This window comes from Octopus sinensis, linkage group LG12 (assembly GCF_006345805.1).
Source record: "Octopus sinensis linkage group LG12, ASM634580v1, whole genome shotgun sequence".
In the NCBI taxonomy this organism is placed as follows: Eukaryota; Metazoa; Mollusca; class Cephalopoda; order Octopoda; family Octopodidae; genus Octopus; species Octopus sinensis.
The window spans coordinates 31,754,682-31,781,278 of NC_043008.1; the positions used below are offsets into that span (position 1 = coordinate 31,754,682).

General features: G+C 37.5%; 1 protein-coding gene across 1 annotated transcript; it reads left to right on the forward strand.

Moving 5' to 3' along the window:
• The first annotated feature begins 3,876 nt into the window (after positions 1-3,876).
• Positions 3,877-25,997, forward strand: LOC115218000 (beta-lactamase domain-containing protein 2). The gene is made up of 8 exons (XM_029787745.2): positions 3,877-4,406; positions 9,602-9,787; positions 11,252-11,351; positions 11,788-11,893; positions 15,137-15,259; positions 17,494-17,672; positions 24,878-25,135; positions 25,751-25,997. Exons 1-8 carry the CDS (start codon positions 4,261-4,263, stop codon positions 25,937-25,939), a joined length of 1,287 nt encoding a protein of 428 aa, XP_029643605.1. The 5' UTR covers positions 3,877-4,260; the 3' UTR covers positions 25,940-25,997.
• The last annotated feature ends 600 nt before the right edge of the window (positions 25,998-26,597 follow it).

Below are 26,597 nucleotides of genomic sequence, written 5' to 3' on the forward strand. Positions count from 1 at the left end.
CCTAAGGCTCCACGAGACTCTGGCAGGGGGTGGTGGCGATCCCTGCTGTACTCTTTCGCCACAATTTTCTCTCACTCTTTCTTCTGTTAGCCTGCTCGCTTAGCCAGCGGGGTGGCGTCATTTGAAGGCTAAAACAATGCGAAACGCATTGTGACCAGCGATGTGAAACAACATCTGATAGCCTGGTCGGTCATGGTGATATATATATAATATATATATATATATATATATATATATACAAAATAAGAAAATGGAGAAACACATCATAATCAATGATCAACTACCAGATAATACCCAATCACATAATTTATTAAACCACTACATATGAACGTTAAGGTCAAACATAATAATATAGAACAAAACAATGTACATGAAAGAGTAATATGATACAATATATATATTATGTATGTACGTACGAATGTATGTATGTATGTATGTATGTGTGTATATATATATATATATATCATATTATATATATATATATATATATATTATATATATATATTATATATATATATATATATATGATATATATATATTATATATATACATTACATATATATATTATATATATCTATATATATAAAACTGTAGTTGTGTGAGTGTCTGTCCCCTTCGATTTAGATTCCTAACTACTCCCATATTTTGCGGTGCAGTTTAACCAAATTCGGGTATCTTATAGTCGTGATTCATATCGAGCCCGTCTGAGTATTAGCGCGCGTCTACGATGAGTCTACGATTTTAAAAATAATTTAACATAATTTTTTATTCCATTTTAAAGCATAATTTTTCGTGTATCGATGGCGGCGGAGTTGGCGTCCATGGTCACACCTGCACCTGTTTGCTTCTCCCCCTTCTTCCCTCCCTCGTGAAGCTGTGGGGAAGGGAATGTAAGGAAATCAACGTCGTAACGCGGTGTCAAGGAGACCAGCGTTCTTTTAGAACAACGACTTCATGGCTTGAAGACACCAAAACAGAAATGGCTAAGAAAGCTCGAATTGGCATCTATAAGGGAAGTAACTCTCTAAAAATGCTTATATAGTTATTTCCCTTACAAACCCGAGCAACGCCGGGCGATACTGCTAGTATATAATATATATATTATATATACACATTACATGTATATATTATGTATATATATATATTATATATACATATAACATATATTTTTTATGTATAAAATTAGTGTACAATTAAACACAATACATGCGACCCTTAACAGGCAGCTTTACATGCTAGAAGTAGCAGTCAAAACGACCACCATGTAAGGCTGCCTGTGACGGTTCGCCTCTATTGTGTTTATTTATACACTAATTTTATATGATAAATATGTTGTCTGTTGATTTTTTTTTACATGCTAGGCCACTGGTAGTGAAATTTCTAAAATTTCGCTATCCTATATTTTGTGAATATTTTATGTATATATATTTTTTATGTGGAATTGCAATGGGAACCCGAGCTAACCCAGTGATCGCGAACCCTGTAATGGTTTACCTAGAACTTAAAATATACCAATCATCACTACAAAAATATGGCACCTCATTTCATTGCTATTTAAAGGAGAACTGGAGGAGGTATTAAGATGATTGCTTTATACTTTGGAAGGATAGCATGGACAAACTCCTCGATTTCAAAATAATGCTCAACAATATAAATAGCAACATACAATTTAACATGGAACACAGCAACAAACAACTCCCTTTTCTTGACATCCTAATTAAAAGAATTAATAACTACATCGAAACAGACATCTATAAACCCACAGATTCAAAACAATACCTATTATTTAACTCATGCCACCCCAAACATATAAAAATTAATATACCTTATGAGAATGAGTGACTTACAAAAAATGAAACGGAGGACGCGGTCGACCCCACAAAACACATACTCGCACTGAAGACTTTGCTGTGTCTCTTTTTTGTTCTCATTTAGACAGGTTCTTTCACTCACAACATACTTGCTACAGACTTCCATCTTTTACGAAACACACTTTGCGACAGGCATTTCTTCGCCAGCCTTATCTTATTTTCCGTTTCATGTGGAAAACGAAAAAGTCGATTAGCTCGAGACTGGAGATAAACATGCCTGTTGCAATTCCTATCACTCTCGTCTTCCATACTACCTCTTTCGCAACAGCAACTACCGAGAGAAAACAGGTTCGCCCCTCCCTATTCAGGGAGGTCGGCGGAACTATCTTAATTACAGATTCGCTCGACAGTTGTACTCTTCTCGAATGCGACAGCAGGCGTTCAACATAAGCCCAGAGCTCAGTCACCTTGGGGCATTGCACAATCGCGCGCAGGACAGTTTCACTGTCCTGCTCGCATCTTGCACAAACCGGTGAAGGCGCACACCCATGTCTAAAGAGCTTATCTAGAACCGGTAAAGCTCCCCTGTAACATTGCCAGGCCAGGGACTTTTGGTAATTATCCATAGGCCCCGGCCCGAATGTTCTTTGGAACAGGTTGGCCAGTTGATCTTCGTCGAAGCCTAGGGTTTCTCCCAGGACGTCGTTGCACTTGAACTCTGCTAACCCTCTATAGAAGAACGAGGTAGTACCCCCGCCACTGGCGTTGCCCAACTGGGAGAGAAGTACGAGTGCCTGGTGGCACTCTGCATGCCACACGCCCAACCTCGGTCTACACTTGATCCATGGGTCTAGTTCGGTAAACGATGTGAACTGTGGAAATAACAGCTTGACGAACGGAGACCACACCTGCTCACCGTCCAGGTAAAGTCAGAGGTGCCTGAGCCTGAGCGCATGTCTGCGCATTTTTAGCCACGGCATCCCTAGCCCACCCTTCAGCGGCTTTTGGCAGCAGATAGAGCGCCTTACAAGAGGTCTGCTGCCCCTCCACAAAAAGCGAAAGAACATGCGTTCCAGCTAGTTCAGCCACGAATCGGGGCAAGGCACAACGTTCAAGCAGTAAGTGATTACAGAGGCGATGAACACTTCTGCAATCTCTGCCCTCCCTTTCAGAGACAACCACCACTCAAACCAGGTCTGAGTTAAGAGAGCTACCTTGCTCGTCACCTCGCTCCAATTCTCTATCTGGAGATCTGAACCGAACCAGACTACAAACATTTTCCCCGGCCCTTCCGTCCAACGTCCCACAACGTTGTCGGAAGGCATCGACTTGCCCCTCCAGGTGCCGAGTTGCAAGCCGACCGAGTTATCTCGGTTGATTTTCGCTCCTGCCACCTCTTCATAAGCCCTTAAGGCCTCACCCACCCACTGTAGGTGCTCAACCCAGGATACGATGACGGTGATGTCGTCCGCATACGCCGAAGTTAACTTTCCGCACCCTAGATCTTGCGGAGTGCCCCTCATATATTCCAACTTCCTCAGCAATGGCTCGAGGGCCAAAACGTAGAGAAGCGGAGAGAGAAGGCACCCTTGACGTACCGATCGTTCAATGCAGAACGGCTCCGAAAAGAAACCGTTCACCCGAACAAACGATTAGATGTCAAAGGTGTCCCAGCCTTGACTATTCCATCTTTTGTTTAGCACTACATCTAGGTAATGTATCTAGGACTACATTACACAATATGTCGATTTAAAAATGACGATAATGATTTGAGTAAAATTTGGCTGCTACTTCTAGCAAGTCTAGCTACCGTGTAGAGTGTTGCACGTCAACTGGATTGTTGTCAACCTTGGTATGCAATTCTTGGTCTGATCTCTTTTAATGTTATCACATACAGACGTATTAAAAATAATCTCATCTCATCTAGGTCATTTCATAGGACTCCCCATTTAAAAAAAAAATAACTTTTCTTACTTGTATTTTTATTGCAAAATAATACCTTTTGTTTTGTTTTGTTTTATTTACAACAGGTTGTGCAGAGATTAGGGGGACGTAACTCTAAATTTATTGATAACGATCATAGCAACGTTATGAGCTTTAAGGCACGTTTATGACAACTGTTCTCCCTCGTCTGCGAGGGGAAAGTGCAGTCACCTAGGACTCTGCCCTCTCTCTCTTGCTGATAATGATAATAATATAACAGAAAAAAGACAGGGAACCGTGTAATCTCTTTAAATACTGCTATAACTTTTAATTATATAATTCGATCAGAGTACACTGTCCCTGAGTTCAATAAGATATCCCGCATGCGACCCACTCCTTTCGTACTCGATGGTCCTCTAAAGGGTTGCAAAACTGCTGACGTTCTTTGTTTGGGGTTAAGACAAAGCAAAATAAGGAAACAAAAAGGACCTGAAAGAGAAACAGAGAAAAATTATTCAACATAGCTATGAATCTTCTTGCCATCGGCTCTGCGTGTGTAGCTATTTTAGCGATATATGGCTACTATTCCCAAGTCCGCTACTTCAAAAACTTACCGAAATTCATCGATGGTTTTGTTGACCCAAGATTTAAGCAAGTAGAGGATGCATTCAGGTAAGACTAAATCCATTCTCTTCTTCAATCAACGAGTTCAAATCGAATTGTTTTTACTCGATTAAATTTAATCATTTGATTTTGTCGGACACGAGTTATCGTTCTTCTATTTATGTTATTCATTGACGAAATTTCTCCGACTACTATATTCACATGCCAACTACAGTGTGATCAGCTGTGTATAAGGTCATTTGACCGCCTAGAAATAGCAGCCATATTTGCCTCAAATGACATACCATTCCGTCATTAATGAAGAAATTTTGGTTAAACTAAAGCGTTACACCATTCAAAGAATAAAAAAAAATGTGTGTAATTGGTGTAAAACAACTTCCTCTGAACGAATATGAAAAAAAATGCGCGCACGCGAAAGGAGGGTGTGGGAGATTTTTTTTTTTACTCTAGCTAGTAAGATGTGTATAAAGGACTTTTAAGTGACGTTCTCACTTGTCTTTTCTTAAGATGTTATCTCAAAGAGCTTTACTCTAACCATCGGCCTAAGCAAACGATAATAATTTATGTTAAGTAAATGGTTCTTGTATATGGTGTGGAATAGCTTTTTGTTTACTGTTTTACGAATCATGTATTATTAGGACAGGTATAAAATAAGTTGTCAATATATAACGGTTATCCTATCGACACCACCTCCTCAATTATGGCTGTGCCTCTTTCTTCTAGAGAAAACTCAACAGGGTCTTCTTTCCTCGCCTATCTGCCCAAGCCCGTTCCCCTGGGTGTGGTTTCACGTGAGCAAAACATTTCATCTCTACAATCACTTTGACACCTGACGTGTGGTGCACTGTGCGCCTCATAATCACCGTTGCCGTATAATTAATATTTGATATATTTCTGCTCCTATCTAGATATGCTTGTACATATGTTTGAGATAGGTATGTATATGGATGTATATGTACATGTCTATGTAGGACACGCGTATATAAATGTGCGCTTTTGTAAGTCTGTATGTTTATATATAGTTGGCTATGTGTATACACAGATTATTTATTAGCCATAGGTGTGTATATATATATATATATATATATATATACTCTTACTCTTTACTCTTTTACTTATTTCAGTCATTTGATTGCGGCCATGCTGGAGCACCGCCTTTAGTCGAACAAATCGACCCCAGGACTTATTCATTGTAAGCCTAGTACTTATTCTATCGGGGTTATTTTACCGAACCGCTAAGTAACGGGGACGTAAACACAATAGGTGGTAATGGCTGGAATGCTTTGATCATTGGTGTGCTCAATTATGGTGACCTAGGGCTTAACAGCAATAATTTGAACTGCTGAGAAATGTGATCAAAAGGAAGCTTTAGAGAAGGGTGCCATTTTGTGTTAAGTACTTAGCATGGGGCTTTGGTATAGAGAAAAATATACAGAAGAGTAAAAGTAAGACTCTTGGACAGAGGTGGTTGTGGGTGGGTGGGGGGGTCATGCACAGTTTGTTAGCTCAATAGTAGAAGAGAGAGAGAATATAAACCAACAGTAGTAATATGTTGGTGAATGAAAAATGACAAACTGGTTCTTGTCATTCTTTATGGTTAAAGTCCTTAGTGATAACAAACATTTAGCTGGAAATGTAGTACTGCTCCACAAAGGGCCAACAAAGAAGACACTCTATGTGGTGGTTTGACTTCCAAGAAATAGCAGCTAAATTTGTCTGTAAAATAGAAAAGAAAAAAAAAACCATTGTTTTATAAGAGAAAGCACATGTTGGATAATGTAGTCCAATGTACACTATGTCAGGAAGAAAAGAAACAAATAAATAAAAAGTGGAATGATCACTGCTGGAACAATTTTAATGATTGGTCTGCTTCACCAAAAGTAATGTGTATTTAAACAACAACATGAACAGCAACAACTACACAAAACAAACGAAATAAAAGCAAAAATTCCAATCATACATAGAGGCAGGCGTGGCTGCATGGTAAGCAGCTTGCTTCCTGACTGCATGATTCCAGGTTCAGTCCCACTGCTTTGCACCTTGGGCAAATGTCTTTTACTATGGCCTTGGGCCAACTGAATCCTTGTGAGTGGATTTGGTAGATAGAAACTGAAAGAAGCCCATTGTGTATAAAAATGTGTGTGTTTGTGTTTTGTCTTTGTGTCTGTGTCTGTGTTTGTTCCCCTCCACTGATTGACAACCGGTGTTGGTGTGTTTACATTCCTGTAACTTAGCAGTTCAGCAAAAGCAACCAATAGAATAAGTACCAGGTTTAAAAAAAAAAAGAAACATTGAGGTCAATTCCTTCGACATGAAATTCTTTAAGGTAGTGCCCCAGCATGGCCACAGTTAAATGACTGAAACAGGTAAAAGATAAAAGATACAAGGTGGAAAATAATTAAGATAAAACAGTAAAAGAGAATTAAAATTAATTATTGAAGACAACTTTGATAGACACTGATACAGCTTTAAGAAAAAAATTATCTATTCTTGGATCATTTAGCCATAAAACTTAAACTTTAAACATCACTGTAAATCTAAATATTCACAATAGTGCTAAGTTGGCCTACTTATTAACCTTTGGGTTGATAAAAGAATTCTCTTGTAAATAGAGTGTGACAATGAAAAGCAAAATGTGAATATCTGATAGCATATGATGTATAAGATTATATATATTTTTAGGTAGAGGCATAGCTGTGTGACTGATGAGTTCATTTTGCAAATACAAGGATCCTGTTTTGAAATTTGCAAGATAGCTTGTATGGATGTTATACACATACACACAAATGTGTGCATGCGCACACACATGCATGTACACATACACACATGCATACACACACACTCACAGACACACACATGTCTACACATGCTTGCATGCATACTTACACACATGCACTGACACACACACACACCATCAACGTCGTTTAACATCTGCTGTCCAGTTAGATGCCCTTCCTTTCATCAACCACTCAGCAGAGTAGACTTAGTGCTTTTTATGTGGCACAAACACAGGCGTGATCAGTTTTGGCAAGGTTTTTACAACTGGAGGCCCTTCCAAATGCCAACCACTTCACAGTGTAGACTACGTGTCTTTAAGTGGCACCTGTACTGACACGGTCCCCAAGTACTTGCAAGACAAAAAAATCTCTTGAAAGGGGAGGGGACACTGGAGGAGGTGATTAAAGGTTATAGTGAGATAGGGAGATAGAAACAGGTGTCTTACTGTAGAGGAGCTACAAGGTTACCTAGTCGGATAGAGAGGGAGAGATCAGGAATGAAGACAGGAATAGGTGCGCTGCCGCAAAGGAAATACATGGTTACCCAACCTGAAGGAAGTGCAGGAGAAGGAGAGAGGGAGTGGGAGACAGTAGGTTAGAGATGGTAGCAAAGTGCCAGGCATACTCACAAGAGACAGCGATCAGAATATAAATGGGATGGTTGAGTAAAGGAAGAGAGAGATATATAGAGAGATATACAGGATAGAGATGGTGGCAAGTGCCAGGGCATACCCTTGAGATTCGAACAAGAGTGGCGATATATTGCGAAGGAAGTGTGATTAAAGAGAGCAGAGGGTGGGGTGGCAAAAACCCGGGTATATATAGAGTCGGGGGCTACCGGATAACATTGATACAGAAGAACAGGGCCATGAGGACAGGACTGAGGTGAGAGCTAGGTATAGTGTATGAAGGAGGAAATGTGAGGAAAAGAAGAGATGTAGAGATGTAGATTGGTTTGTTGGGGTAGGGTGTGTGAAAAGGTTTCTTGTTACATGGATAAGGACATGATGTTGCACCTCTCTGGTGTCTTAAAGGATGACCTGTGACTGCTTGTTGGTTTGTTCACATCCTCATGACATAGTGGTTTGGCAAAAGAGGCCAACAGAATAAGTATCAAACTTTAAAAAATAATAAGTACTGGGGTCAGTTCATTCAACTAACCTTCAAAGGATGGCTGCAGTCCAATGACTGAAACAAGTAAATGATAAAAGATGCAGAAAAGAGTATCTTTAATTGAAAAAAAAAATGCATATTGATCCCAAAAAAGAATCTTTTTGCTTTCCCATCTCTATCATAACAGCTGGTGATCCCAGCACCTTTCCTAAACTAAAGCAGAATATTTGTATTTGTCTTGTATGGGAGATGAAAAAATGTTATTTAGAATTCAGTTTGATGGAAATTATGTCAACAAAACATAGACTAAAGAGATGTGGTACAGTTGGGATGAACAAGGGAGCTTGGTTCAGGATAGGAAAAAATGTTAATGGCTTCAGTCTTAGTAGAGACAATGGTTAGAAAGAAAAATTTACCTGTTATTTTGGTTTTGGATGAGATAGTATCTCATATTATTTTTCCTGCTATTCTGGTGCGATCAAGGACCAATATAATGGTTTCAAATTTTGGCACTGAGCCAGTAAGTTCAAAGGTGGCAGCAAGTAATTACACCTACCCCAGAGCTCAACTGGTACATGTTTCATTGACCCTCAATGAATTAAAGGTAAAGTCAACCTCTGCAGAATTTGAACCCACAATGCAAGGATGGAGAAAATGCTGCTAAGAATTTTTCCAGGCATGCTAACAATTCTGCCAGCCCACTGCCTTAATGACTAATAATATATTGATTTCTAATATAGGTAGAAGGCTATAAAATTTGGATTAGGGGAAAGATAGAGTTAGAGAATTGAACTGCCCATATCTTACCACTTTTTTTCCAGTACTTATTTTATTGGCCCAGGAGGAGTGATAAAAGGTGAAAAATGACTTCAACAGACTATTTGCTATTCAGCCATCTACCCCTAATAAATAGTAACTGGATCTCTGTTAGTTTCAACAATGAGGTTTCAGTTGTTTGATCAATGGAATTGCCTGATCATTGTGTAAATGGCTGAGTATCCCTTAGACAAAAATATTACTGATGTAATCTTCAGGTAAAATTAGCATGATTCAATGTGTATCTGATGAGTCTCCAAACTGTTTCTGTCAATCTCATTCCACTCATAAGGTTTAGGTCACCCTAAGTCTTGGGGTACTTGCCCAAGATGCCATACAGTGAAATTGAACCAAGGATCTTGTGATTCAAAGTAAAATTCTTAACTGTTTGGTTATGCTGTATCCACAATAGAAATTGTTATCTTGTCCTGCTTATGTATATAATCATGCTTTTGTTTTTTTTTTTTTTCCTTTTTCACAGGCACAACTAATAAATCCCTTCAAACTCACCTTTTTGTACTTTTATTTCTTTTATAGACAAAATGTCAACAACGAACTTGAGCTTGGTGGCACCTTTGCTGCCTATTATAAAGGAGAATTGGTGGTTGATCTATGGGGTGGTTATGCAAATGCAGAATCACCCTGGAGAAACGACACACTAGGTACCATCTTCTCTGTTTCCAAAGGAGTGGCTGCAATACTACTGGCCAAATTCGTTGAGAAGTAAGTATCTATTACAAACACACTACAGAAATCCCCCATGTCACTAATTATCTTCAAATTTTCATTACAAAATCAAAATTAACCCATCTCTGTTCACAAAATTCAATACAAAACTCTTATAATTTAGAAACTTGTCCCAATGGTACACCAAGAAATGGCAAATAAAAATATTTCAATGTTTGTGGGATGGATTGTAATTGTGATTTTGGGGGCATACCAGTTCTGGATACTGCTAGGGGTTATATTCTACTAAATCAGGTCATAACTAAGGACATAATTTGGGAGCTATTTGGGCATAATTTGAGGGCTTGGGTCCCTCTACCACCAAACCAGGTCATGATCAATGAAGAAGGATAAACCCTAGCATGCAAAACAAGGTTCTGGCTAGCAAGATCATGCTCCTGTTTTTGGTTCTTGTTAAATGACCCTCACAGTCAAACTGTCAAAAACAACCAGCATGTACTCAGTCTGGACCCATGAAAGAACCTCAGGGAAATAACAAACTGGAATACCTACTATGATAAAGAAGGTGCACACTAATGAAGTGTACTTCAAACAATCAGAATTCACTTGCATCTCTTTACAGTCCACAATTACATTTTATTTTATGGTTTGTCTTCTATAATTCCAAAGATATTTAGGATGCATCCTAAATTTAATGGCATAAAAAATATTTGACTTTGTTAGTTGTACTCCAATTTCAGCAGTGCATATTCAGGAATAATTGAGTCTCAACTCCAGTACATGACTGGTACTTTTATTTTATCAACATTGGAAAATTGAAAGACAAAGTTGATCTGAAAGGGGTTTGGATTCATAGTATAAAAGACCCTAAGATTTGTTTCATACACTTACGATTCTAATTTACCATGATTTGTCATCATCATCACCATCTTCCTCCTCTTCCTCCTCCTCCTCCTTCTCATCATCATCATTTAACATCCATTTTCCATGCTGGCATGGGTTGGATAGTTTGACAGGAACTGACAAGTCAGAAGACTGCACCAAGCTCTGCTGTCTGTTTTGGCATGGTTTCTATGGCTGGATGCCTTTCCTAATGCCAACCACTTTACAGAGTGTACTGGGTGTTGTTTTACATGACACCAGCAGTAATGAGGTCACCAAGTTACTTGCAAGACAAAACCCCCTCAACTGAGATGAGGAGAGTAGTACAGAGGGACAGAGAAAGGTGTTTTGCATTAGAAAAGAAACAGGGCTATCTCAGATGGAGAGAAACAGGAGAGAAAGATAGTGAAGATGTGACAAGGAAGAGGTAGGAAACCATAGATTCAAGTTACAGTTTGAGGCATATATCAAACTAGCCTGGGAATTTTTTGATACTACCTTGTATTGAAGTGGACCAGGTGTTGGAAAGATGAGACTTGTAATAATAGTATTCTGCTAAACTAACCTCTGTTACTGCAACAGAAGACCTGAATATATGTTGACACTATTTCTTTGCAGGGGTTATATTGATTATAATCAGAAAGTCAGTCACTACTGGCCAGAATTTGCTCAGAATGGTAAAGAATCCATTACAGTTGGCATGTTGGTTAGCCACCAGGTAAGTTTCCTAATTATTTTAATTCTTTTTGTTTATCCTTTTCTTTCACTTATTTCAGTCAATGGACTGCGACCATGCTGGGGCTCTGCCTTGAAGGATTTTTAGTCAAACAAATCAACTAAAGTACTTGCTTATTCTATCAGTCTCTTTTGCTGAACTGCAAATTTATGGGGATATAAACAAACCTACACCTGTTGTCAGGTGGTCAGGGTGGAGAAGAAACACAAAGGGACATGCATGTGTGTGTGTGTGTGAGAGAGAGAGAGAGAGAAAATTTCACATAGCTCCATCTACCAAATTCCAATCACAAAGTATTGGTGAAACTATGGTTATAATAAAAGACATTTATTTGTTTAAAAAGCAGATCTGTCCTTAGAAAAACCAATGAAGTTTGCAATTGTGGTATATTCTCACACTTGCTTTCTCTTTTTTTCAGTCAGGTATAATTGGTTTTGATGAAAAACTGCAGTTCACTTTGATGTCTTCAGACTATGATCGTTTTCTATCCATCTTGGCTGCTCAGAAACCCCAGTGGACACCTGGTAAGTAAATCCATCACACTCTTTTTCTTAGTATATGTGTGTGTGTGTGTGAGAATGTGTCTATGTAAATTGTGATACAGCTATTGTTCACAACAGAACATATGCAACCTGTGGAAAGGTGTGCCATTCAGTTGGAGGATTAAAAAGATATGTCAAAAGACTTCATTCTGTGGCACTTGTTCCTTCTGCCAGCCAGAACAACTGTGCATTATGCAATAAAATGTGCAAATCTTTGGCAAGACTCCAAATCCTTGTTGAGTGTCCATGTAAAAAGGGTAAGGACTGGCTTACTTGAAATGTCTTAACTGAGGAAGATGTTGCGTAAGAGCTGAAACGTGTGTATTAAATGCATTCAAAATATTACTATTTGGTTTAAATATATTATGTATGTATGGCTGTTGCCAGCCTCCCTAGGCACCTGTGCCAGTGGCACGTAAAAAGCACCCACTACACTCATGGAGTGGTTGGCATTAGGAAGGGCATCCAGCTGTAGAAACACTGCCAGATCAGACTGGAGCCTGGTGCAGCCCCCTGGCTTCCCAGAGCCAGTCAAATCATCCAACCCATGCTAGCATGGAAAACGGACGTTAAACGATGATGATGATGATGATGATATATGTGTATATATAAATATGTGTGTATATATATATATACATTTGTGTGTGTTGGTGTATATACACAAATGTATATATGTATGTACTTTTAAAATCTTAATACATTTTTCCATATATTATATATAACATCTCTCATACTACCATCTGCTTCATATTTGTAAGCATTCTTACACACTCCATGTCTTCTTTACTTTGCTTTTTCTTTTTTAACTCTTAGTGATGGTTTTGAATTTACTTGTATCTCTTTGAGCTCTTGTGACTAATAAACAAAAGATCATCACCTCCTCCTCCTCCCCTTCCTCTGTTTTCTTTACCTTGAAAATTTTTAGTGGTATCTAGTTACGTGCCTTTACAAGTTGATTTTGTCTTTCATCCTTTTAAGATAAATTAAATGAATACCAGTGAAATACTGGGGTTAATATAATCGATTGGTCCCACCTGAATATCAGACAGTCAATCAAGATGCTGTGCAACCAAATCACCTTTTTGCAAGAAATGGAAAAGAACTTAAGAAAGTTACTAACTTCAAGTACCTTGATACTTGGATGGAAAGTAATGAAAAGGACTTTGCTGTACAAAAGGTACTTGCTTGGAGTATCTGTCACAAACTTTGACTTTCAACAAAAAGCTTGAAATTTACAAATATAGCTGCTACATAGGAATGTTAAGAATGGTTCTGAATACTAAATGGTGAGCTCATTTAACCAATGAGCAGCTTTATCAAGATCTACCCAAAGTGATTGAGCAGATTCAGCAGAGAAGAATGAGACTTGCTGGTCATTGCATCAGGTACCCAGAAGAACCTGTGTGTCAACTGGTCCTATTGCAGTTAGTTGAACTAAGTATGTCAAACCTTGTGACATACTTAGATTGTTGAAAAAATCGATAATACGGCCCCTGGAAGGGACCTTTATATCTACCTCATTTAACTAATTTTTTAATACCCAAGGGAAATAACCCATAGCACCTGCACAGTATTTTTTTTTTAAACCTTCAAAGGAAATAGCCCATTTCATTATTTATGTTCGATTACTTTGAATATTGATTTTTTTGTGTGTCCAATTTCTAATTTTTGCAGACAATATCACTATTATACTTTATTTGACACATGAGTAGAACTCATGTCAGGAAACCGCGTGACATACTTAGATTGTTGAAAAATATCGATGATAGGGCCCCTCCAATGGATCCTTCTATCTACTACATATTACTAATATTTTATTTAAATAACCCAAGGAAAATAACCCATACCACCTGTAGTTTTTAGCGAAGTGATCAATATTTGATTCTCACGATCAGCCGGCCTAATACTGCGTTTCACTAGTCACAGTTTTGAACTGCTAAACATTATTATTGCACATCCTTAATTTGAATCTTAAACATTAAAGACTTCATTCATACATTTCTATACATACATACTTTTTTGAATGCCCATTACTTCGATAATTCTGCGTTTTTATAGTTACACTTTTTCCATGACAGTAGATAAATTTTTTATTCCACAATGTATTCACAGTGGCTTCATGTAGGTATAGCGTGGATTCGATCCTCTATTGCCAAATTTTACTTAACACCCCAACAGTGCTTTTCTCACGGTAAAACAATAGTTTTTCTGTGAATGACAGCAGTTATACATTTCCCAGATGCCTTCGCTAAGCAGAATAATATCTTTGCCACATGACCCTTCTAACCTTTTCTAGACCACTAGAGGCTAGAATGGAGATAATAGACCTCCAACGAAATCATTTGTTCTCAACAATATATCTATCCTTCTGGATGCTTTTCGATAGTTATAAAGAACTCCGTAAGCTAAAGGCAGTAACTGAGAGAGACCCTCAGCGAGTGTGAATGTTATCATTGCACTTTCTTTAAACACTTCATTCGTATATTTATATACATACAATCTCTTCCTCCTCCAGCTGACAGTTTTTTGTACTTTTTCGTGATGGAAAATACACCTTTTGTGACTGTTATAACGAAATTGCCTTCTTATATCAGAGTTATAAGACAATATCAGTACAACATTTTTACCCCCGGGAATTGCCAGGTACACCAGCTAGTATATATACATAAATATATATACATAAATATATATATATATATATATACACACACACACACATACATACATATACGGTGGGAGGACACTACACATACTCTCCGTTTGTTTTCTTTTTCTTCTTTTGTCTTCTACATTTCATTTTATTGCTTTCTTTTTCTTCTTCATTCTTCTCCACCCCTCCATCATTCACAGACATCTGGCTGCTGCAGGGAATCTAAATCTGTTCCCCTCCACTTTTGCTTTCTCCACTCCTCCTCTTCCTTCTTTTCTTCACTAATTACTGAAACGATGTCCAGCAGATATATCATCTGTAGACAGAAACAATCTTTTTCCAGTCATCATCCTGTAACATCCTCCTTACCATCACCACCATCTTAATCCCCATCACAACCACTACCATCATCATCATTATCATCATCATCATCCACTGATGTCATTGCCGTTGCTATTAACATCAACATCATTACCATCATCACTGCCATCATCATCATCATTGTCATCACAGGATTTTAATTAATCATTGATTAATTTTTGTACATTGGTTGTGTATATTTTTTTGTTTTATAGGAACTAAAGTTGGATATCACGTAATAACTTATGGCTTGTACATCGATGCATTGCTGGCCAAGGCAGATCCCCACAAGCGTCCAATCGAGAGAATTTTCCGAGAAGAGATTTCAGAACCATATGGTATTTGCTATTCTTTACATTTTTGAGTGTGTGTATGTGTATGTGTGAATATATGTTAGTATGAATGTGTGTATATATGTGTGTATGAATGGGTGTGTTTGTGTATGACTATATATATATGTGTGTGTGTGTGTGTGTGTGGTGTGTGTGTGTGTGTGTATGTGTGTGTATGAATGTGTGTCTGTGTGTAGGAATGTGTATGTATGAATGTGTGTAGATGCATACTTCTACTCACCCAATTCCTTGAGGGGTCACCTGCTCACCTCATCTTTTTGCAATTCCTACTGACTATTCTTTACGTCTCCTCTTAAGCATGAGTGATCACACAGCTATTCTACAAGCGCCCACTCTTCTACCCACCTTGTCTCGTACTTTAATCCCTTGTCTCCTACTATATGTATATACATGTATGTATATATATATGTATATATATATATATATACAATTACATATTGTTGAAATTTACAGAAAAACAAAAGATGAAGAGAGGTGTATAAACAGCAAACAGGTGTATTAGTTTAATGCTCGGGAAGGTGAAAGTCATTTATGTTTCTAGCCTATGCGCTTCAACAGAAAGGAACACGAGGAAATAAACAGAGATAGAATAAAAAAACTTTTGGTGCTAGCAGTCAATCATGGTGGCTGTTTCGCCATGATAGATTGCTAGCCACTACACATTCTTTATTTTCTCTCCTTGTTTCTTTCTGTTCCTTTCTGTGGAAGAGCGTAGGCTCGAAACGTTAAAGACTTTTTCACTTCCTGAACGTTATACTAATACATCTGTTTGTTGTCTACACCACCTGTCTTCGCCTTTTGTTTTTTTTGTGAATTCTCCCTATATATATATATACAGTGTGTAAGATATTTGAGGACAGATTTATGTTTATAAAAAACAGCTATATGATAACAGATAATAATTTTATTTATCAAAAAATTCTATGAAGATAAAAGCCACCTTCAGTTTCAACAACGGCTTCTATTTGAGATCTAAATCATCTACATGTTCAAAGCAGGTGGCCCTGGTTCTTTTTGGACATTATTCTGTCTATGGCAGCTTTCAAAGAATCTTTGGTGTTATGGGTGTGTTCATTGACCTCTCTCTCAACAATGCTCCACATGTAATAGGTCAATGGATTGAGATCTGGGGAATTAGCAGACCAAATGTTAGGGGTTATGTGATCAGGAAAATTTTCAGCTATCCATTCCTGTGTTACTAGAGCCATGTGTGATAGTGCAAAGACTTACTGAAACATGTATGACCTTCCATTGCATACACTGTCTATCCAGGGCTTAACAATTATTTCTAGGAGCTAAATGTAGGTGGTAGGGTTAACTCTAAGGCCTTGTGGAAAGATGTAAGGAGGCATCACATGTTCTTCATTGCTGACATCCCCTAAAACCATGATAGTTGCTGGAAATTTTGTATGCATAACACTTAAAACTTCAGAAGAGTCTGTACATAACCATCTATCATTTCTTCTGTTATCTTTTTGATCTTGGTTGAAGTTTTTCTTGTTTGAGAAAAACCAAATCAAATCTTCTACTGGATTTTTCAGTTTGTTTAAGAACCTTTTAGATCTGAAGTAATGATTTTCTTTAGCTTTTTCTGACAAATTGACCTTTCCTCATCATATAAGACTTATATCTGATGTCTTTGTGGACAACATTTCTGACTGTTCCTTCTGACACATGGATATCTTTCGCAATTGATCTCATAGACTTTCTGGGATTGTAATCAATGCTCTGTTGAACATTTAGGTGTTCTGATGATTTCAGAGCATTTAGAAGGTTTTTTATGCTTTGATACTGGTGATACGTTTCCATCTTCAGTCTCTAGCTCCTTACAACCACCATCTTGTATGGCTATGCTGTATTAAAAACACAAAATGTATTAGAGGGAGAGGGAAAGGCAATATATACCAATATAGGAAACAATGGATTTTAACATTCACTGATGTTGTGATATTTTTGTATTCCATATTTTATATTTCACAGTCCCATAACTGAAACAAGTAAAAGTGTAACAGAATAGAGAGCAATAGATTGATAGAATCAGTTGTATGATTGACAAAATGTTATTGTATTTCCCTGTGTTCAGGTCACTATTTTTTTTTAAGTAATATCTCATGAAAATTTACATGTTGAAGACTGTCCATGACAGAACTCACATCTCCTATAAACATGACAGGTGTGCTTATGACATTAACAGTATATATATTCCTGTACTTTACCAGGTATTGACTTTTTCCAAGGAATCCCTTATGAGGAACAGTATCGTGCTGAAACTAGAATTTACATCAAGTCTGTCTGGGACATTTTGCCTCACATTTTCTCAAAACGGTTCTTTAACCTGTGTACATCAATGTGGTTCGACAAAAACAACTATTTAAAAACGAGTGTCACAACATTCCAGGTGAGTTGTTTTATTTAAATCCCTTCTCTCCTTGGGATAGAGTTTGTTTTTATTGAAGCTTTGCCTCTCAGTTGAAGAAGTTGAGAGTAGAAGTTCAGCCTTTTATTAATTTTTATTATCTCTCTCTATATAAACGGCAGTTTGTCTGTGCGTGTTTCTGTGTGTCTGTTTTCTTGTACCCTCACCCTGACCACGGCTTTCAACCGATTCTGATGAAACTTGACACACACATAGCCCAATGTCATAATTCAAAACTAACGCAGCGAAAATTTTGAAAAGTTCCCCCAGTTCTGAAAAAAATCGATAAATTCGACATGGGGTCGAGAATCAGAAACACAAACCGCAAACTGTCTAGGGGACGCAACTCCACTTTTTTAACTAAAAAAAAATTTACCATCATTTTTTTCCATCTTTTTGCTATTTTTTGGCTATAACTCTCTAAAAATGTTTTATAGTTATTTCCCTTACAAACCTGAGCAACGCCGGGCGATACTGCTAGTAGATGATAAGTGTGGTGAAATTGCTGAGGCTAAATGGACACAAGCTCTCAGTATGTCTCTGAAGGCTTGTGGCAAGAACCAGGAGAAAACTCTTGTCTTTGGTGTGTCAAGGCATTTATTAATTTTTTTTATTATCATTGTTGATTTAATTTCTTTTAGAATCCTTTCAGTTTGATACACATGGGCCACTTTTATTGAAAAGTTTTCACGGATTTAGTTATACATGCCACTTATGAAAATGCTCATCCTCATTTTATAGCACTAATTATAATTACTATTATTATCTATTAATTTATCTATGTACCCACACAGTATTGTTTATTCCATGCTGCATGTTACAGCAAATTTAAGAAACACCATGTTCAATGCTCCTGCATTTTAATGCTCATTATAATTATAATTACAATTATTGTTAGTCATTTATTTATCTATTTTGTCACAAAGTTTTGCTTACTCCATGCTGTATGTTATAGCTATAGTTAAAGTTAAGAATGCAAATGTTCAATTCTGTTTCACTCAATAGAACTCATTGTAATTATTGTTTTTCATTTAGCTATCTATTTAGTGGTATGTTATAGCAAAGTTCTATTTACTCTTGCTCTAAATCTCAAAAATTACTTCTCTTCATTTGTTTTGTTTTGTTACCTGCTATCTTATCCAAAAGTTCCATTGTTTCCTGAACTAGCCCTAATTCTCGAAAATTTCACCATTCTCCCTCGCCCCAACCCCCTCTCTCTCTCTTTGTTTGTTAACCACTTGCTTTCCCATGTTGATTGTTAATTAGTGGCTCACTTTGTCTATAGCTATGCCACATCGGCTTTTGCTAGGGAATAGGGCAGCCATAGTGTTTTGCCATTGGTTGTACACCCTCCCATCCCACTCCTGCCACCTGTACTGGACGTCTTTCACTTCTAACCTCTGCTGGATGTCTTTCTCCTGAGCGCCTCTAACAGTAAACTATACAGAACACTTTCCCCTCCCTTCCTCTTCCACCTCTATCTAATGTCTATCTCCCATTAAACATAGTGATTATGAAGCAAATAAAATGATGGTGAAATAGATTGAAGCCTATTTGTATGTTTATGAGATTTGCCAAATGCAGATGCGAGCTTTCTTTTCAGATGCATAATGTTGCTGTCCCCATCCCAGGGTCTCGCTGCTCCACACCATCCACACCCTCAGATTTGGCACACTTCCACCTGCTGTACTTTTCCTTGTCTATTAGAATCGCCTTCACATTCTCACCGTAACTGTCCTTTGGCAACTTCACCCTTATAATCGATTTCATCTTGGTAATAAACTTTTCCGTGCACACATTTTTGTCATATTTTACAAAATACCAATTGTATTTTCTCTGTTTTTGTTTACTGTGTTCTGTTCTTGGCATCACTTTATCCATTTCAGTCATTGTTGCTTCTTCCTCTTGCTGCTGTTCCACTTCATGGGTTAAACAGTCTGCTTTCTTCTATCTTCTCCTCCTCCTCCATAACTTCTCTCTCAATCTCCTTTCCAACCTCCTTTACAACTGCTTCCTCTATCTCCTTTGTTTCTTTTTTCTTTTTCTGTCTCTCCAGCAGAGAGACCTTCTTTTTCTTTTTTTAACCACTTCGAATCCCTCTTCTGCTTCTTTCTCCTCTTCCTGTACCTCATCATTCGCTTTCTCCTGCTCCTCTGACTGTTCCATTTCTTGTTCTTTTTCTTCTCTTTGGGGGCACCTCGTCTTCATGTGGCCTTTCTCCTCAAACAAATAATATCTGGGAGGCCTGCCCTCCACCACTACTCTCAATCTCATATCTTCTGGTAGAATTATTTCTTCTGGGATCTTGATCATATCACTATCAGTTGTCTGAAGTGACATCTCGATCCCGTAATCTCACCAGTCCACGTTTCTCGTTCTTGTCACTCTTAGGATCCTGGCATCCTCTTCTATATTGCGTAATATCGCTGCAACCAACCATATTTCCTCTAATTCTGGTGGTACTTTTCCCACCCTCACTCGGACAACACTTCTGCTGCAGTAGTTGGTAGGAAAGCCCACTCTTCTGATTTTTTGACATCACCTTGCTCTCAAAATGCCTCTCCACTGTGCCATATTTTCTTCCTCTTGTTATGAATATCATCTTCTTTTTATTTACTTGTAAACTTTTCTCAATTTCTTCAATTGGTGCTACTTCAATTTTCTTTGATGATATTTTCAATGTTTTATAAATTATGGTCTTTCTCTTTACACTATGTTAATTCGTGTGGAGGTGTCAACTTCAGATTGTGGCCTTCTTTTTCTAAAAGGTTGCCACATTTCATTAACATTCCCGGCTGCTGGAAACTAAAGACAACAATTATATACAAATGTATAAATGGTAGAGACCAGAAATTGCAGTTCTTGACTCTAGTTCAAATTAAAAAATACCTGCAAGAATTGAAGGCTGCGTTAATTTATGTATCCTGACATAAGCAACACAGAAGGGTGATAGCCATCTGCAGAAGCAAACAGAAACTTCAACGATGGTCTCAAGCATATGCACAGCCTAGGATTTCATTATGATCCCACCATAGGCCTATATAGAATGTTGTGTGATTGAAAGCCAATGGTGACCAAAGTCAGCGTCAGCAACAGATCATTTACAGGGACAAGCCAGGGATATGACTCAGAATCAAAAAATAATCTTGGAATTAATTGCTAATTTAAAATTACCACAGATATGTAAGTCACAGTCTCATTTTCATGATAGGGGATGACCATTTGCATCCATGAGAAAGGACATACCCTAATATATGCGTTACATAAAGGCGATGATCTAGCAGAATCATTAGCATGTCAGGCAAGATGCTTAATGGCATTTCGTCTGTCTTTATGTCCTGAGTTCAAATTCCACCGAGGTCAAAATTACCTTTCATCCTTTTGGAGTTGATAAAGTAAGTACCAGTTAAGCTCTAGGCTTGCTGTAATCAACTAACCCCAGCCCCCAAAATTGCTGGCCTTGTGCCAAAATTTGAAATCAGTGTTTGCGTTACATAGACTCTCTCTGAACAGGCTTAGCAGAAGTATTTTACTACTTACACCTTTTGTGTGTGCATACGTGTGTGTATGTGCACATGTATTCACAATTTAATAAAAATATCATTAAATTCAAGTCACGATATTGATATTGTCATCCAGGTGAATATTAATTCATGTACAGATTGCTAAATGTTAGCAATCTGTTAGTCGAATAGTGAATTGAAGAATGTAATAATAGCTTTGCGAAATGGCATATGATAACAGTGATGACTCACCAATACTTTTATAGAATACATAATTGGAAATTTTGTGCCATGTTGACTTGTTGAGATTATTTCAAGGTAATGGGAAATGTTAATGTTGTGAGGAATGAGGTTAGTGTTGGTGAATATTTCTTCAAATAACTTTTTTGTTTTGCAATAGTTTAATCCAATGAGAAAAACAATGTCTGTGTCTATATTATGGAGCCTCTGAGAATGGGAGCAGTATGGACAGAAGAAACAACAGCCAATGGACTGTTACAATATGATTGCTGCAATCCAGTTACAAGCAATGTCATCACTTTATTGTTATGCTGTACATATGAAGTACAGATGTGGACTTTCATTCTTGTTAGAGACCTACACTCATTTGCAGAGATCTGGCAATGATGGGTGCCTCTTGCAGAAGGTTTTCAGAGAGCTCAACCCTACTCTGATGCATGAGTTTTATCTTTTTTGGCTGTAACCAACTATAGTATGTAACTCACAATAGAAATACTGAGATGTTAAAAATCAAGTGATGCTTGTGCTTGAAGCATTTTAAAGTGAAGCAAAGCTTTGCATTGGGACATCCCCACTGTCCAAACAATGTGTGCATTTACCTCAAAACAGCTAGTCTACATCATTGGATGTAAACAAAATTACAGGGGTTACTGCAGAAGTTTTCCTTTTTCTAAAGAGATATCAAAGCAAAGACTAGGGTTCTCTCGCTCCCAAACATCTGCAGTAAGAAACTAGAAATCAGTATATCAAATTTGACAGATCTTGTCCAGCTACTTGCAACAGAGAGGAGGAGGTATTGGTAGAGTTAACTTAACAGATTTAGGTCTCCCTCACAATAATGAGTGATGTGGTTACTCAACCTGCAATAAATAGTAGTTAAACCTTTCTCAAATCACACTCTACCATTTTATGAGTATGTGTCTAGAGTTTGTTATGGCGATTTTACACACCATAATATATTGGGTGTGCAGCAGTTTAAACTAAGTGAATTTCCCAATCAGATTAAACTCAACTTGGATAACATTTGGAGTATTTTACTTTGCATTATCAACACCTGCGTGAGATGGAATATCTTTTTATGAAGGACCATAATAAACTGGCCATCCATATCTGGTATTTGTGACATCTTTTAGATAGAAGAAGAAGAAGAAGAAGAAGAAGAAGTAGTAGTAGTAGTAGTAGTAGTAGTAGTAGTAGTAGTAGTAGTAGTAGTAGTAGCCATGTTCAATATGTTTACTAATATTAAAGAATTTCCTAGTTATTAATATGAACCTTCCTTCAGGTAAATGTAAACCATTCCACAAATCCAATGAGGACGCATCGATAGAAGCTCTAACCACCCACCATCTATAATTAAACCATTAATTAATAGCAATAGTAGGTGTGTTTCAAACCAATCTTCTGATGAACCAACCTTCAAAAGACAGCCCCATAACACAGTACTAGAAAGATCCAATTTTCAGACTACAACATATTCCAAACCAAAGTTTGATTGGCCAAACAGATGTAGATAAGGGAAACGTTTGTGACATAACCATCCATGTAGCTCGACGATTTTCACACTCACATGAATACCACAAGATCTGTAATAAAATCACTGTTAAGTTTAACTATAGCTGCCTCCATACATAGGCTCAAGGATTTTCAATCACAATAAGAAAAGTCATATTAGGAACACCCTACATACAAGGGTTAGCTGAAAATTTCATTGGCTGACTAAATGAGGTTTATTTTTCAACATATTCCCCTTTGTGGTCCACACACTTCTTCCATCGGTGTTGCAGTGCTTGGACCCCATTGGGGAAGAAGCTTTGATCCTGCTAGTCAAAAAAGTCATCAACAGCAGATATGATGTCATCATCACTGTGAGACTGGTTCCCAGTCTGGTGTCCTTTCATGTTGGGGGACAGATGGTTGTCAGATGGAGCCAAATTAAAAGAATAGAGAGAGTGATCAACCAGTTCAAAGCTACAGTCATGCACAGCAGCCATTGAAACCAAGGCCTAATGTGCTGAAACATTTTCCTGATGAAACAAGACCCGTTTCATCAGTTTTTGTGTGTTTAGTCTTTATAGCCTTTCTTAACTGCCTCAGCAAGTTGGCACAGTATTTTCCATTGATGGTGTGGCCCTTTTGAAGATAGTCTACAAACACAATGCTTTTTGCATCCCCAAAAACTGAGGCCATCACCTTCCCTGTAGATGAAATGACCTTGGTTTTTGAAGCAGGTGAGGACAGGGTGTTTCCACTGCATGGATTATCTCTTTGTTTCTGGTTCAAAGTGACAAACCAAACACTCATCCTGGATTAGGAAACATCCAAGGAAACCAGCTGGATCTACCTGAAATAATGTCAGATTTACCTGTGATGTGATCAGGCTACTGCACTTTTGATAAGGTGTCAGATGTGGTGCCCACCAAGCAGAAACTTTCGCCATATAAAGGTCATTGTGCAGAATATTCTCAACTCCCTCACAGGATATGCTAATAGCATTTGTTATTTGATTTACAGTCAATCGCCAATCATCCATCACATTGTGGTGAACACGATGAATGTTTTCCTTGGTGGTGGTAGTTGCTGGACGCCCATATGAGAAAACAACCAACTCATTTGAATTATCCGAATCTCCTCTCTCCACCCCCTCCAAAAGTATTTTTCACAACAAATTCCAATATAAATGGAATCTGAACCATTTGGAAGATATTTGTAGAAAATATCATTAAAAAATTACCGTTTTCCTGAAAGCTATGAGGAAACAAATTCAGTAGGGGCACACTTGTGTAGGTATACCCAAATCAAAGCATAAAATCCTTTGAACTATTCTTCTATTGTTTTATTTGTTTCAGTCATCGGACTGCAGCACCACCTTTAGTCAAAGTAATCAATCCCAGGACTTATTCTTTGTAAGCCTGGTACTTATTCTATCGGTTACTTTTGCCAAACCACTAAGTTACAGGAACATAAATACACCAACACCAGTTGTCAATTGACGGTGAGGGCACAGACTCACACACACACACACACACACAATGGGCTTCTTTCAGTTTTGGTCTACCAAATCCACTCACAAGGCTTTAGTCAGTCTGAGGCTATAGTAGAAGACAATTATCCAAGGTATCATGTAGTGAGACTGAACTCGGAACCATGTGGTTGGAAAGCAAGCTTCTTACCACACAGCCATGCCTGCAGTTATAGGCACAAGGCCTTAAATTTTGTGGGAGGAGTTTGTCAGTTGCATCGACCCCAATACTCAACTGATACTTATTTCATTCACTCCGAAAGCAAAGTCGACCTCAGTGGTATAAATGAAATCATAAAATAAATGGAAATATTCTAAAGAAAAAAAAAAGCAGAAAATTTTGCAGCTTTCAAAAAGTGATTAACAGAATATAACTATTTTATTGAATGTTGATGTCTAATTCAAATCAAATTTTACTTTTACAGATTGGTACATCATTGTATTCCTTATCAGACCGACACATAAAGCGATTACCATGCTCCAGCTTCAACGGTCATGCCACAGCGCGTGGCTTGGCTAAGTTATTTGGCAATATTGTCAATACAGGAAATAACAAAGAAGGAAATATCCTCTCAAAGTCTACTGTTGAAAATATTGATGATATTGTATCCAGTCAAATCGATGCTATTTTGAATTTCCATATCGTATTTGGTCGGGGTTTCACAATTCACAAAAATAATAAGGTTAGTATACATGTGGACACTTTATGTATGTATATATAAATATTTTTGTATATGTATGCAATTCAGAAAGTCCCGTGGGCTGCAGGTTGCTCGTGACTAAAATTCTTGGCAGGGAATAGTCGATTATATCGACCCCAGTGTTTTACTGGTACTTTATTTATCGGCCCCAAAGGGATGAAAGGCAAATTCAATCTCGGCAGAGTTTGAAAATCAGAACGTAGTGACAGACGAAATACCGCTAAATATTTCCTCCAGCATGCTAACAATTCTGCCAGCTCACTGCCTTAATAATAATAATAATAATAATAATAATAATAATCTTTTCTACTGTAGGCACAAAGCCTGAAATTTGTGGGGAAGGGGACCAGTTGATTACATCGACCCCATTGTTTCACTGGTACTTAATTTATCAACTATGAAAGGCAAAGTCGACTTCGGCGGAAATTGAACTCAGAACGTAGTGACGGGCGAAATACCGCTAAGCATTTCACCCAGTGTACTAATGATTCTGCCAGCTCACCATTTTAATAATAATAATAATAATGATGATGATGATTATTTAAATAATGATAATAATAATAATCTTACATGTATATTAAATTTATCATCCTCTAGGGCCAGAAAACGTTTTGTCATTTTGGATTTGGAGGCCAAGGAGCATGTGGAGACAAAGAGAACAAACTTAGTGTTGCTTACATATCAAACCATTTGAATCCACTTATATTTGGAGCAGATGATCGATATAATTCTTTGGTAGATGCTGTTTACAGATCTGTTGAAATGATTGAGAAAGAATCAGCATAATATATAATGTAAAAATGTATTATACTAAATGAAATAAATTTTTTTTGACTCAAGGAAACATCTCGTAAAATCAAAATTTTTCAACATATTTATCATATTAAATACCTGACAGTTCTTTAATTGTTCACCATGACACACTGGTGTATCTACGTAGCTAGGTATACCACTATTTTAAACATTTATAAATATATAGTTTGATAAATATGCAAGCCATACGTTTGCTCACCAGTTTAAAACTCAGTCCAGCTAGGATTAAATTAAGTCACACGAAGCAGCGTTGGATAAAATATATGCATATAAAGCCAAATGAATGAAGACCTGCCACTGCAAACATACTCTTATTGTGCGGTTAAAAGATGTAACATTTATACTGACAACACATAAGAATGCAGAAACACATGAATCTTATGTCATCTAGGTAGTGGAATTTCTCTCTGGACTATTTCCGCAGCGAACGACCTTCACACATTCGAATGCACTCGAACAAGTTAAACATGTTTTTATCTTAATATACCTTAATGCTTGGCAGCATCAATAGCTGTATATTGTGGAAATTTCATTAAAACTGGTATGTAAAGTGCATTTTCTATGTTCATTTGGCCAAACAATAGAAATTGTTAAAATCCCCGTATTTTTCTATATTACATACCTGTTTTAA

Coding starts and splice junctions, on each gene's coding strand:
- LOC115218000 (XM_029787745.2), top strand. CDS start 4,261: ATGAATCTTCTTGCCATCGGCTCTGCGTGTGTAGCTATTTTAGCGATA. Junction 11,352..11,787: donor GCATGTTGGTTAGCCACCAG/GTAAGTTTCCTA, acceptor TCTTTTTTTCAG/TCAGGTATAATTGGTTTTGA. Junction 11,894..15,136: donor GAAACCCCAGTGGACACCTG/GTAAGTAAATCC, acceptor TTTGTTTTATAG/GAACTAAAGTTGGATATCAC.